We start from the raw sequence: 15,955 nt of genomic DNA on the forward strand, positions 1-15,955 counted from the left end.
TGTATAGGAATTGAAGTAATTGGAAAATATTATACAGTTGATTCCGGTTATTTGGGATACATCGGGTGCATTTTGGCCCGATTAAGCGGCTGCCCCAATTATCCGAAGTTTCACATAAATAGTTAAAAATACAATGCCCTCCCCCTTACAATTGGTTCACTGTACAATCAAATCACGTTACGATGGAGTCACCATTGTAAAGTACCGTTCACTATATGATGTGTAATAAGCGCAGTCGTTGTGATTATGTTTGTGAATTGAATTTTAATTCAATTAAACAGCAATTCTAATTAGTGAAAATAGGAGGAATATTATCCACAGGCTATAAAAGTAAATATATATTAAGTACAAATTTACCCTTTATTACCTTACCAATTAAAAAATTAAATGATACGTGAAATTTGGAAGAATATACGTGATAATCAGAAGAATTAATACGTACTGTAATAAGTACATACTAACTAAACTAGTTGACATTTCTGTTCACTGTCATTTGTGGGTGGGGGTTAAAATTTAAAACAGTAAAAAGATAAGCAATCAATAACAAAGAACACCGCATACACAAATTGCAAGTAACACGATATGCGCAAGTGAGAACGGAGTAACAAATTAAAAAGCTTTAAAAATAGGAATGAAGAGAAGATTCTGAAAATTATTTTTTTTATATGATTGAAGATTCCATAGAAGTGTAAACACATTTCACCATAACCCACAAAATTCCAGCTGTCGGTATTATCACAAATTCAATAAGATTGAGTTTACTATCAGTTTATGATAGATTTCACTAACGCAAAAGCCCAATAAACAGGTGACTGCTAATTGTTTTTATTGTTTTATGGTTGTGACCTCCAGAAATTCGACCGAACTACATGGTATGGTTGGTGACAAAAGGGTAATCTTCAGTGCTGTGGTCTCCTGCCCTGATTAAACGGCATTTTGTCCCAGTTAAGCGAAGTAAACCCTGGCTATTTTCTCGATTGGGTTCTGTTTTTTAAGATTTGCCTCAAATAAACGGAGCCCGTCACCACCAAATACGGAGGATGCGGAAAGGTCAGGGAATGACCACCGCATACCCCGGAGCAATATGGCCTTAGTTGCTAATGCTCCTAAAAACCAAATAACAAACAAAAAAACAAACCAAATAAACGGCTGACCTGATTAACCAGTGGCCCAAATAATCGGAATCCACTGTATTTATATTCCTAAATTAAATATAGTTTACTATAAAATAAATACACGATCATAATTCTCTCTCTCCCTCCCCATACAGTATTATGCTTTTTTTTTAATTTGATATAGTTTATTTACATTAATGTGATTTGCATAATGAGAGATTAAATGTTTTATTTAAAGGGTGGAATTCGGACAAACACTACAGTATGCTTGGGAAAAATTGCCAGTTGTCTGCATCCACAGGTGAGTTAATTATCCATTTTACAAAATATTTATCTTTTTATGCTTTATCCAAGTCAAATTGTTGAATTTTTCTGTATTTATGATTTCTTTATAGATCACATTCACTTTGGACAAGGAAAGATCCATTGTTCCAAATTTGCTAATACTTGTTTGGTTGTAAACAAAGTTTTAAATAATAAAAATGAGCTTGACATTGTATAGATTAAGGTTCATGTAAAGTTTACCTTTGAACCACATATTCTGGAATGTAGGTATAAGATTCCTACTAGGGTGGCTGAGATTTTTTTTTTTTTTTATATGAAAACCCCAAACATGAGAGGTATTAGAACTTATAGTACTTAGTACCATGCTTGGGTTGGAGGTTGAGAAGACAAAAGAAGATTGACATTAGACTTGAACTTCTGTGGACTGTAATTTTCAGGAACGTCATATGAAGGAAGGTTGTTCCAGAAAATGGCAGTTGAAATAATAAATGAGGAAGATGAAAAGTTGGTTCTGTGAGTTTGAAGTTGGACAGTAAATGGATGTTGGCTGGTGGTGGCACGTATTCGAACTGTTTTGAAAGAGAGAGAGAGTGGAAATTATAGAAGCCAATTCAGAAGAACAGTGCCTATGGAAATATCTGTAGAAAAGGCATGCAGCAGAAACAGTATGTCTATGAGACAGCGAGTGGAGACACTCTGTTAGAGATGAGTCATTAATTAACCTAACTGCCCTTTTCTGAATGGAATCTAGAAGCCTGAGAGAGGTTTTGGAGGCACTGCCCCAGATGTGGGATCAATATTCCATGGTAGGGCGGATTTGTGATTTGTACAGAGTTAAAAGCTGTTTGGAAGAAAAGTAACACCAAGAGCGAAAGGGAAAACCAAGTTTTTTAGATGAAGAGGAAGAAATATTTGTAATGTGCTTGTGCCAAGAGAGATTAGAAGTCAGGGTAATCCCAAAAAAAGAAATATCAACTTGCCTAGAAATTGGAGTGTCACAAAAAATTAGCATAGGAGCAGAAGAATCCTTTTTGCAAGATATAAGACAAGACTGAGTTTTAGAAAGATTGAAATCAACTAAGTTGTCTTTGCTCCACTGGAGAATTATCTGGAGATCGCATTTAAGGAATTGGTATCGGATATTTGGGAAGTTGAAGCTGATTGAGCAGAGCAAGGTTTCTCAAAATGGAAAGTGGAATGCAATGTGCTATCATCGACAAAACTATGGATAGGATTTCCAGTCAATGGAAGAAGGTCATTAATATACAAGAGGAAAAGAGTGGAGGAAAGAACTGAACCTTGGAGGATACCAGCATTAGTGGAGAAGTTAGAAGACAGAGAGAGCCATCTACCATCACCCTCAGCGAGCGATCAGAGAGAAAACTGGATAACTAATTACAAAAAACAGTTGGCAAACCATAAGATGGAAGCTTGTTTAGAAGACCTTTATGCCAAACACGATCGAAAGCCTTTGAGATGTCAAGAGCAACTGCTTGTGTTTCGCCGGGTAACATAAACCAGAATATCACCAGTGGATCAACACTGACGGAATCCATACTGGTGATCGTTGATCAGACGGAAGGTTTCTAGGTAGTTTAAGAGTTGGCGGTTAATTGATTCCTCCATTACATTTGAAAGAATAGAAGTAATTACAATGGGATGATAACTGGATGGGAGGGATTTGTCACCCTTTTTAGGAACTGGCTGGATATGAACAAATTTCCAAGCAGAAGGAAAAAGTGAAAAAAGGCGGCAAAGAACAGGAGTAAGTTCAGGAGCACAGGTTTTGAGAACAAGTGGAGAAATACCATCGGGACCTGGAGCTTTCCGAGCATCAAGATTCGTCAAAATCCTTCAGACATCCTTTTGACGGAAGACCACAGGAGGCATTGAATGGAGCGTGTTGGGAATGGTGGGAGGTGTTTTTCCAAGATCATTAATACATGAGTTGGAAGAAAAATGCGATGCTAGCAGTTCAGTTTTATCCTTGGCCGAAGTGACAACAGAACCATCTGATTTTGACAGAGGGGGGAGCAAAGATGGGCAAAAGTTGCAGCCAATAGCTTTGGCAAGAGACCAGAATGCTCGGCTACAGTTAGGGCAAGAAGAAAGTTTTCTACTCTTAGCCTGTTCAAAATCTATTTTTGACTGATTAATAACTGCTTTACAATTGTTGCAAGCTTTGGTGTAAGCAGAAAATGAAACTGAAGAATTGGAAACAAGCCAATTATGATATGGAACATTTTTCTCCTGAATGGCCTTAGCACATTTATTGGAAAACTAAGGTTTAGATAGAGGACTAGATTTTAAGTGGAGTGTGGGATAAAGGATTCCATTCCTACAAGAATAATTTCACTGACACTATCTGAGCAAATGTTGACATCAGAAGTTTTGAAACAGCAGTCCGACCAAGGAAAAGAAGAAAAGAACACTCACAGGTCATCCCATTTTGCATTCTTGTAATGCCAAACGACACGAGGTTGGGAATAGCCGTGAGATTAAGGCTCCATTGGAGAAGTGACAATCACCAAGTTGTGATCTGAGATGCCTAAAGGACCACTCACTTCGACCGTGTACTTAGAAGGGTTGTTTGTGAGAAAAAGATCAAGCGTGTTGGCTGTATGATTAGGATTGTCCGGTATTCTTGTAGGTAAATGAACAATCTGTGCAAGGTCATTAGTAATTGCAAAAACCTCAACATCTCGGCCAGCTGGGTCGGTGTGTCTAGAAAACAGAAGCCAGCTGAAGATTAAAATCACTAAGGAAAGTTACCTCACTGTTAGGAAAGTTGGACTAGAGAAAGTCATGTTGCAAAGCGAGGAAGTCGAAGAGCTCCAAGTGATTAGTGGAGTTGGAAGAATGGTAGAGACAACAGATATAATTTGACAGAATGAGGTAGAGAGATTTTAAGCCAGAGAAGATTGAAAAGAGGAAATTACCAAGTCTCTGATAGGAATATCAGATTGGACATGTGCATAAGTATCACCTTTGAGGTGAAAGGAATCATACAAATAATTTGGGCAACTGAGATGAGCGGTAGTTGAATCAACCGATAACTGAGATTCTGTCAGAGATGGACAGTTTCTCAAAATTCAAGGACGAATTGGATAGGGCACTTTTTTTGACTATGGGAATATTATGAGGGAGAGGGTTTGTTTTTTTTTTTTTTTTTAGCAGATACAGAAAAAAGTTTACTTTCTAACATCTTAGACCATTTTAATATCTCATTAACAATATTTTATTTTCTCATCATCCTTCATATTGAGAAACAAATCATCCTACCAAATTTATAATATTTAATAATATAATATTTTTTATCAGTCATCTCTGGGTCTTATTTATTGAAATACCATTGCTTGTCCCCCATATAAAAGGGAGGTGAAAAAATGGCAATATTCTTGAATAACAATATGCAAGTTTTGAAAGATATGGAAAGAGAATTTAGTATCACATTCTGTATGTTGTCCGTGCATCTGAATAAACATGCTCAAATCCATTGCCTTCTTTTTAGGCATATTAGCATATATGCATAATGTACCTATTGCCTAAACCATGTTGATATGTCTATCTGCACGTAAAAACTCAACTCCCAGCGGGTAGATTTCTGTCCAGTCATTCTAGATTTAATTAAAATCGGAACAGTAGAAATCCGTTGATTAATATTTCCTTTATTTATTTTTTTCCCCATCCTCAACTCCCAGTAGATGGATTTTCTTGAACTTTTATGTTTTACCGGCTATTAAAAAGATTGTTGGGCTATTCCAAGTTTGATTAAAATCAGACCAATAGAAATCTAGCAATTGTTATATATATGTATTTTTCTGTTTTATTAAAAAATATATTTTTTTAAATATTATTTATTAATACTGAAAAAACAAAACAAACATCCAATTAGGTAAGAATTAAAGTGCTGCTGAACTTCTTGAGCAAGTCTCTCAACATCAGTTGAGTATGCCGTAATTTTCATCCATAAACATGCTGAGAGACTTGCATTGTTCAGATGGTTTCCTGATTTATTTTTAATATAGTTCGTGTTCGAAAATATTTGCTTGCGGAAATACATCACTTGTCATACATGTGGGCTAAAAGTTAAAGAGCCGCATGCGGCTCACAAGCTGCAGGTTGCCGCCCCCTAACATAAGTAATCCCTATATTGTAATTGAAGCACTGGTTATTATGTTTGTTGTCATGCACTGATGAGCAATGTGCAGAAATGAAATTTTCTCAGTTCATACATAAAAGTTATTGCTTTCTTTTTGTAAATTATTACTATTTGCTAATGTGCCTGAAATGTGATGCACTATGTAAATTAACCATTTTTTATCCCCTGCAGTACATGCTTCTCTTTGAATTGCACTCATATTTATATTACATTGTATATAAAGGTCACTTAAAGATTAGTTTTCAATGTAAGAGGAAGTATTGGTTCATACAAGAAACCTTGATAATATACATGATGAATTTTTCCTGAAATGTCAATAACGCTTATTTACTTTTGATTAAATATCAAATTTGTTAATTATTTCTCTCAGAAATGTTAGGTAGTGTTGCCATGTTATTTTGATTCATGCTGAACAGCATCACTTTTTGCAGCAGTAACCTGAATCAAACTGGATGCTCAGATCACTGCAAGACATTAAGAATTCAAAATTATTTAATGATATTAAAAACATTTGGAAAACAATATCTCATTAATAATATTTTAATTTCTCATCATCCTTCATATCGAGAAAGTAATCATCCTACCAAATTTGTGTTTGTGTTTTAAAGAAAAGTCCAGGCAAATATTTATGAGTTTAGAAAATATTAATATTAATTGAACTCTGTATTATTTCGTTTCTTTATTTAAATACAGACTAGGCAAAAAGTACTAATTCCAGCATTCATTAGGGCAATGAGAGATCCATTTCCTCCAGCTCGTACAGCCGGCATCTTGGCCCTTTCTGCCACACAAAGCTATTTTACACTTAGAGATTGTGCCATCAAAGTTCTTCCTGCACTTTGTCACTGCACAATGGATAGTGAAAAGTCTGTGCGAGATCAGGTAATTATTTTTGAAATTATTGAAATTGCAACTAGAATTAAAAAAAAAAAAAAATGCCATTTTCCACTCATATAATTGAAAACTTTTTAAATCCTCAATTACAGTATAGTAGTTTCAGCACTTGTCACTTAGAGAGTTGTGAGCTTGAATCTGGTAGAAATTGGAGGAACTCTTAAAAGTCAATTCAGTTGAGGCCATAGTTAGCCAGTCTCAGACGAATAAAATATGGTTTTCCTCCTCCTGACTTATTCCAGGATTTTCAGGTTGCACTACATGCAGAATGAACACACACTCCTACAGACAGTATGCTAGTTCAGTATAACCTAAGATGCTAATCCACCATAAAACTAACAATAAGAAATGTAGCAAGCTTTTCAGTTTTGTTTGTTAATAAATAAAGTTCAGCAATATACCAACATCATATTCAAATAAATTTAAATACTATACAAATCAATTTTTCCCCTTTTATTAGTATAAATGCCTGAAAAAAAAGTAGTCTTTTAATTTGTATTTAAATTACTAAAAACCCTGAGGATGTATAATTTTTTAATATGAAAGACAAAACAGAAACAAGACACACGGGTAGTTAGTAGAATTGGCAAACTTTGTTCTTATCTTTTTGTTTCAGTTAATAAGTTCATACTAGCTTTGTTTGGCACATATTGTCTTTTAGTTGCCATTGTACCATAAAACCTCCAATAAAAACAGCAACAACATATGTTAGTTCAACTGCCCTAGTGGCTTTGACATTCATTACTTGTTTGAAAAATGTCTGAAGTTCAGTACCATTATGGACTGAAGGAATTTTCTGTAAAGACTGTTTTCACTTGGAGTTATAGTTAGCAATCTCAGGCAAAAGTTTTAGAATTTTATATCCTGGATACTGGTGTTTCCTTCCATACAATTAAACTGATTTAGAATATAGACATGATATACATATGCAATATACTGATGACTTGTAGTCTTAGTTTCTTCAGCACATACCTTAAAAGAAAACACCTCTGCTTCACCTTTGTTTAATATTACCTATAAACTGCCCAACAAAGAAGATAGAAGCATTTCTATATCTGAAATGGCTGGGGAATTTTTAATCAAACATTTGTAACATTTAGTAGACCCTTAATTAACCAGGGTTTCTATTACCCTAGTTAATCCCAGTTTGTCTTATGTGGTGTCTCTACTCTACTAGGCAGAACAAGTTGATGCTTGTTATTCTGACTGACAAGATGAAGTTTCAAAATTCACTTAGGCCAACTGAAGGAAAAGTAACTGTTACCATTTTTCTTTTTCAAAAATTATAAAATATTAAATTTTATATATATTTTTCTACATTTGTATGTGCTGTAGTATATTTTTATATATATAAATACATATGTAAGCAAATTATTTTTTGCCACGTGAGTTTTTCTTTAATTTTGTGGGTTATTGGAAAATTTATTTCCCATTTGTCCTAGGTAATTGCAAACCTGCTGTACTATATTTTTCTAAAAACTGTCATGAAACATCGGTAATGATTGTTTACATTTTGTTAAATATTATTATCAGACTTGTTGTTATCATTTGTCAATCATTAAATAAATATAATATATTTAGTTAATGATTGATGGATTGCTCCACTGTTAATAAGTGCAATAAAATCATTAATGAGCATAGCATAATTGCTAAATTTAGTTAATGATTTTATTCACTGGCCAAATGATTAATTGTAAGCTTCTCTGGCCTAGTGGTCATGCCAGAGTATAAAAATACTTTTTTTTTTTTTTTTTTCAATATCTAGCAAATTGGCAGCTGTTAACATATTTCACACAATGAGTCTACAGCTCTTGTTTTTTCCATCCCCTTCCCCAAAGCATATCTAGGTGACACATGTGAATTATACTGTTCTCAAAAATTCTGAGTAACCACTTGGCAGCAGACTTGTGATTACCTAGGATAGATGGGAAATAAATTTTCAGATAATCCATAAAATTAGAGAAAATTTCACGTGGCAAAAACCTAGATTTGTTTACATATGTATTTATATTTATAAAAGTATACTACATCATGCAAATGTAGAAATGTGTATAAAATTTTATTTTACACAAAATTTAATACATATATGTTTTTCAAAAAAAGAAAATAGTGAAGTTTGCTTTTCCCTCAGTTTTTTTTTTTATATATCTAGGTTATTCTGTGTTGAGTCTTCTAAGGATTATATTATATTATGTTCAATTATTTTTAAACAATGCATCATGAAATGGTTAATAATTATTTATATTTTATTAAATATTATAGTAGTAATAGTAGTAGTGGCATGTGATGCAAGAAAGCAAGTGTATGAGCTTATGCAGCATCAGCCAAAAAAAAAAAAAAAAAAAAAAATAAGCCGACCGGGCTAGCCGAGTGGGTAAAGTACCTGCCCGGCAACCCAAAGGTCGCGGGTTCGATTCCCGCCTCGGGCTTGGATCAAAGTACTGCAAAAACCTTGGGAGGTGCAATATGGCCACAGAAGCCGATGCGCCAACAACTACCAAATCAATCAATCAAGCCAAAAAAAAAAAAAAAAAAAAATCACACCATTTCCTCCAAATGCCTGTCCAGTTCCTCCTTAAATTTATTCAACCTATCAACTTGCACAACGACAGATGGAAGTTTGTTCCAGCAATTAACCACCCGCTGGCTAAAGGCAAATTTCCGCACATCTATTCAACATCTGTCCTTTCTTAATTTGAATTTATGCCCCTTAGGTTCGTAATCTGAACGTGGAAGGATCCCATCAGAATTCAGCGTGCTTAACCTATTCAAGGTCTTATACACCTCAATCAGATCATCGCGCAGGTGCCTAGTCTCCAGCCACTGCAATTTGCAGAACTTAAGCCTCTCTTGGTAAGAGGATCCTTTCATTCCCCTCACCAATCTTGTTGCCCTTCTCTGTACACGCTCAAGTAAATCTACATCCTTCCTAAAATGAGGCCTCCAGACCTGTACGCAGTACTCAATGCGTGGCCTGACCATTGCCCTATACAGAGGGACAATCATCTCCTTTTCCCTGCTAGCAAAATTCCTATGTATCATTGACAAAACCCCATGACCTGCCCTGGCAGCCTGTCTGCATTGCTCAGAAATCTTCATATCTGACTGCACAATGACTCCCGGGTCTTTTTCATTTTCTACCACCTTAAGTGTAGTACCACATAGTTGGTATGTTTCTCTGGAGTTACTTCTACCCATATGCAGTACTTTGCATTTGTCAAGGTTAAACTTCAGTTGCCACTTCTTAGCCTATTGTTGATATTATTTGGGGATAACTGATGAGATTAGAGTATTTCATGTTTTTGCATTAATTAATGACTACTATACAGTGTTAATGAAAGAATTAAAATAAATTTTTGTTTAATATTTGGAACATTTTAACTGATCAGTTTTATTGACATTTCATTTTAGGCATTCAAGGCAGTAAGGGGTTTCTTAAGCAAGCTGGAAAAAGTGTCTGAAGATCCCACACTAGCAGAACAAATGGGTTTGTGTGATTCTGAAATTTTATTGGTGCAATATATATTTCATTGTTTTTATGTTTGGTCTTCAGACCATTATATGGTATTTCCGGTGTAGCCTTACTGTTGTTTTTTGTAGAGGAATAATGATATCCTCCTCCTCCTCCTCCTCACTTACAAAGGTCTGTGAAACACTGTTACAGTATCATGTTCCCTCCTGATTACCTGTGAAATACCATTATATGATATTTTCAGTGTAGCCTTAATGTTATTTTTTGTAGAGGAATAATGATATCCTCCTCCTTACTTATAACCGTCTGTGAAATACTGTTACAGTATTGTGTGCCCTCCTGATTACCTGCATACATTATACAGTAGACTTCAAGTTTGATTGTACCATAAACTTCAAGCCTTTTTCATTTGTGAACTTCTTTAACCCCACCTCAAACTCAAGTCTCTAATAAGTTACTCCTGGGTTTCTGTTCCTCAGATGTGAGACCCCACATTTAGAAGCATTAAACTTGAGTTACCATTTTTCAGATTATATTTGGAAGTAGTCTAAAAAATTTGTTTGAAACGAGATAGCTTAGCTCTGATCATTAACCACCAACATCATATCATTAACAAATTTGAGATCTTCCCTGTACTCCCTCATCAATATCATTAAGGAAGATTAGAAACTAGAAGGATCCTAGTTTGTATCCATGAGGAATTCATCTTGCTATGCTAGTCCACTCTGGAAAATGCCTGTTTATGACCAACCCTACCTCCTGTCTCCTCATCTACATGAGTATCTTCCCCGTAGTCTCGAGTTTCTCCAGTTTATACAATAGCTTGACTTGGGAGACCAAAATCAAAAGCTTTACTAAGACCTAAGTGTTAATATAAAAGTATTTTGCATCTAAAAATTTTATGACTACATCATAGTAATTAGCAAGATTACTTGTGTAAAACCTTCCTTTCATTGACCAATCTTTGATCCTTTGGTATTCCATTCTTATTGAGGTGGTGCTGTATTGTATCCTTAATTGTAACCTGTATTTTATCCTTATTATGGATTGGAAAATCACTTCTCTTTAATATTACTAACAATTTAGTAAAGTCAAGAACTTTTCAGTCCTTTGTTTTCTCTCAGACATGCTGAAATAAATGGCACTCATTAAGTTGATTGAAAAATGTGATCTGGGTTAGTGTATCACCAGTTCATGACTTGCAGTCAGCAGGTGTTGAGTTAAAGTAACCCATAATGGACAATTATACTTACTTGTCCATTCAAACTGTCTAAACAGATTTTAATAATACAATGTAATTTTGACTTTTTTTTTTTCTCTAATATGCCCCTAGCACAACTTTGCTTTTGTACACGTATTACACACCACACAAACTAATTGTTATCTGATTCAATGTGGTTGCTTTCAGGCAGCTTTTTAAAGAAACAATCCCCCCCCTCCCCCACACACACTTATCATATTTTTCCTGGACACATGTACCAATTGTAATGAAATTCTCTATTGCTTATGTCTGAGTGGCCATATCTCTATCAGGCAATATTAGCATTCTGGACCTGATAAGAAGCTCAAATTCATTAATTATGTTTTAAACACTCCTAGTTTTATTACATAGACATAACTGGTGTTATGGAAGTAGATTTTTTTTTTCTAACTACAGTTCTTAACCACATTCATAACCACAAGTTCTTATGAATTTCTTATTGTACTTATACATCCCATGATAGTATAGACCAGGTTAAGTCAACAGAAACTTGTGTTAGAAGTTGAAGTTAAGTACATAAAATTTAAGTTAAAATCAGCCCAAGAAATCACTTAAGTTACAGGAAGTTTACATACATAGAAGTAAAGCACTTAAAATTTAGTTGTTAAAATCAGCCCATGTAAGTCACTTAAGTTACGAAAAGTTTTCATTAAAAAAAAAAAAAAAAAAAAAGGCTATTGCTATTTTGAATTTGATATTTTATATTTATAGAAAACAGAATCACTTGGAGGGGGGGGGGGGAAATTACAAAAAACATTCATAAAGAGCCATACACAAGTTTTGATATAATTAAATGTAAATAAATGTTATGTTTTGTGCCAATTTAAATTGTATTATAATCGAAATTTGTTTATTTCAACATAATTTTTTCTTTTTCTTTTTATAATTCATATGAAGAACAAGATGTGAATGCCGCAAGTGCCAGTTCCCCTTCTGCAGTGGCAGCTAGTTGGGCTGGTTGGGCTGTTAGTTCTTTAACAGCAAAATTTTATCGTTCATCCGTCCGTGTTGCTGATACAAAAGCCACAAGCTCTAGTCTTGTTACTGGTAATTCAGAATCAGGTAGGTGGATGTAGGTAGAGAGACAAAATAAGTCTTTCAGAGTGAATGCATTAATTTCTATTTAATAGACAATAACATCAGTGATTTGTGTGTGTGTGTGTGTGTGTGTGTGTGTGTGTGTGTGTGTGTGTGTGTGAGAGAGAGAGAGAGAGAGAGAGAGAGAAAGAGAGAGAGAGAGAAAGAGAGAGAGAGATGACTAATGCCATGTTTTCATGCTATGGTATAGTCATGTGCTAGTCAGCTTAAATCACAAGTATTTCAGTATTCATATGTGTATTGCCTGCAGAATTTTAAGTTCTTTTATAGTCATTATGAGGTCTACAGCTTCCCAAAGCTTGTACTATTATTTTTAATGCTCTTTTGTTATTTAAGCTTTTATAATAAATGTATTTATAGCAGTATTTTTGTTTTATACAACAAGCCAAAACTGTTCTTTCATTAGCGATTTCAGTGAAAACAAGAAGTCACTGAATTTTATCTGACCTGATTTGCAACTTTTTTTTTAAATTGTGCTGTGTGTGCAGTTATATGTTCAAATTATCTTAATATTAATATTAAAATGGCATAATGATGGAAGGAAGCAAATTTATTCTGCATCTGCCAAAATTTAAAAAAAAAAAACAAACGAAAAAAAAAAGAACCACAGGGAAAGTGTCAGTTCAGTTCCTCTTTGAATTTTTCCAAACTGTCCACCTTTACAGGTAACCTTCTTTCAACGTTCCATAGCACATTGATCAAAGGAAAAGATCTTAAAATCTAGTCTACTTGTGTTCTTTGCCCATCTCATTGTCCTTTACATCTTCTCTAGAAGTGCTATATCTTTCTTTATATGTGACTTCCAGACCTGGATACAATATTCCAAGAAGGGTCTCACCATCCTCTTATAGAAAGGGTTAATGACCTTCTCTCTACTTGCAAAATTCTTATGTCATAGATAGAACCCCATGTGCCCTTCTTGCCACTGTTTGCACTACACATTGAACTTCATATTCTCTATTGTAATCCCTAAATCTTTCTCATTTCTCATCCTGAACATTCTTAAGTTTCTACTCCCCTTTTGTAAACTGCTCCTGGATTTCTGTTCCTCAAATTCAATATGGTAGCAAACATTGCAGTAATAATAGTTCAATTCTTCTTCATGAGATATTGCTACTGTAAAATCCCATTACTTCTCAAGAAGCTTGAATTATTTCATTTTAATGAATATTTAATGAGTATTTCAATATGTATACAAGAATGGAAAAGGGAACTTATAAAGTGATATTCTAAATTATTCATTTTGTATTCAAACTTGAATTTCTGAGATAAATTAAATATTAAGATCTTGAGTACTACATTTCATTAATATTTTTTGGCCAGAACAAAGCTTTTATATGTACAAGCAGATTGAGGAACATGGTGATGCTAATGGGCATACATGCATTTTTGTGAAATGTGCCTAGAAATTACCAAATACAGGAAGGCAGTTCCACTAATCAATTGTTGTGATATTGGCTGATTGCTCAGATCTGTTTCTTTTTCAATTAATGTTAATGCTGCCAATAAAGACTAGATAAGGAATAAAAAGAAGTCATAGAGTTTATAGGAAGGGACAGTTAAGTCAAGAAGAAATAATAAAGCCACAGGGGATATCACAATTTTAGCACAGTGGTGCAAGATATCCATCAAGCAATGGGGAAGACAACATGCAAGGGTATGAGAGAAAAGAACTAAGTACAGAAGCCCAGTTGTATGTAGTTAGTTGCACTGACAATAGCAGTTTATTAAAATAAGATCAGTAGATCCAGAAGTTTGTCCACCCTGCCAGCATTGTTAGAATTGTTGCTCGACTGAAGTTGGGATCTAAGCAAAAGAGAAATTGGCATAGATGAAATTGTTAACACCTGTTCTGATTACCTTACTGAAATTATTATTTTCAGGAATGAAAACTGCATTTCTCATTCTTTTTTCAGGTTTTTTATCACTTCCTTATCTAAACTAAAAATATTGTATCTCATTTTGTACTGTAATGTGTGATAGGGGAATTCTGTTGTCTTAATTGTGGTAAATAGGTATCTCAAAAATTTGAATACATATGTTGGTATTAGTAGATGATTTTATTAGATATTATAGTTAACTTATAACTTTACAAGCATAACAATAACATAAACTCAATAACATATGTATTTAATAACATAAATGTGATAGCATAATACGTATCAATGCTGCATGACTGGTGCATGGTGTTATTATGCATTTAAGTATATTACTTTAGTGTAGTATTCTCAATTAGCATTAGTAGAGGCATATGATGCAAGAAAGCAAGCTTATACAGCATCAGCCAAAAAAAGGGGGGGGGGGAGAACCGTCCCATTTCACCCGTCCATTTGCTCCAAATGTTTGTCTAGTTCTGCCTTGAATTCATTTAAGCTGTCCACTTCTACAACAACAGATGGAAGTTTTTTCCAGCAATCAATCACACGCTAGCTAAAGGCAAACTTTTGCACATCAATTCTACAACTGTCTTTCCTCAATTTGATTTTATGTCCTCTCAGGCAATTAATCGGGGCAAGATGCAGAATCCCATCAGCATTGAGCTTGCTCAAACCATTCAGGGCCTTATACACCTCAATCAGATCACCTTGCAGGTGCCTAGTAACCAGACACTGTAATTTGCAAATCTTAAGCCTTTCTTTGTAAGAGCAACCCTTGTTCCATTCACCAATCTTGTTACCCCTCTCTGAACTCGTTCCAGCAGCTCTACATCCTTCCTAAAATGAGGCCTCCAGACCTGTATACAGTGCTCAAGGTGTGGCCTGACCATTGCCTTATACAAGGGGATAATCACATCCTTTTCCCTGCTAATGTCACACCAAACTGACTCAACACAGCACTGTCCACCCATATCAGCTGGATGCACTTCCTTATATTTTATGTGTTTCTTAACTAATAGCATAACCCCTCCTCCCTTTTTATCCTGTATATCCTTCCTGTACACATTGTACTCACCAAATTCCAATTCTGCATTCCTTATATCAGTATAACACCACATCTCTGATATCCCAACAATATCTGCCTTTGACTTTTTGACCAACACCTCAAATTCATCAAATTTATTTACTACACCTAGCATTGGTGTACATGCACGTATGCATGTTCTTATTCTTAACTATCCTAACACAGCCCATGTATTTACTTGTTCCGTAATGACTCCCAGCAGTCTCTGAAATCCCCAGAAACTTGCTCTCTAGGCTGCTGCTCATTACAATTGGAGCAGAATTGTATTAAGGGTAAGTTGCTACAATGGATAAAAGGATGGTTGAGTGGGAGAAGACAGAGGGTGGTAATCAATGGGTGCTGCTCTTCGTGGACTAATGTTATTAGTGGAGTCCCACAGGGTTTGGTGTTGGGTCCACTGTTGTTTTGTATATTTATCAATGATATTGATGAAGGTATATCAGGCTCAATGTCGAAGTTTGCAGATGATACAAAGGTTGGCAGGGTTGTTAATGACAGTAATGGCAGTGTGCTACTGCAACAGGATCTAGATAATTTGGGCAGATGGGCTAAGAAGTGGCAACTGAAGTTTAACCTTGACGAATGCAAAGTACTGCATATGGGTAGAAGTAACCCCAGAGAAACGTACCAACTGTGTGGTACTACACTTAAGGTGGTAGAAAATGAAAAAGACCTGCAGTCAGATATGAAGTTTTCTGAGCAATGCA

At 34.9% G+C, this 15,955-nt stretch overlaps 1 protein-coding gene across 1 annotated transcript in view; it reads left to right on the plus strand.

The window, feature by feature from the left end:
* Positions 1-15,955, plus strand: part of yata (N-terminal kinase-like protein yata) — a 238,753-nt gene that overhangs the window by 165,254 nt on the left and 57,544 nt on the right. Inside the window, exons 12-15 of the mRNA XM_090380105.1 lie at positions 1,354-1,416; positions 6,256-6,444; positions 9,868-9,943; positions 12,087-12,251. Of these exons, the coding sequence (XP_090236231.1) occupies positions 1,354-1,416; positions 6,256-6,444; positions 9,868-9,943; positions 12,087-12,251 (493 nt within the window). The remainder of the gene's footprint in view (positions 1-1,353; positions 1,417-6,255; positions 6,445-9,867; positions 9,944-12,086; positions 12,252-15,955) is intronic.

Source organism: Mastigoproctus giganteus, chromosome 8 (genome assembly GCF_048544385.1).
Source record: "Mastigoproctus giganteus isolate SK-2022 chromosome 8, ASM4854438v1, whole genome shotgun sequence".
Lineage (NCBI taxonomy): Eukaryota > Metazoa > Arthropoda > Arachnida > Uropygi > Thelyphonidae > Mastigoproctus > Mastigoproctus giganteus.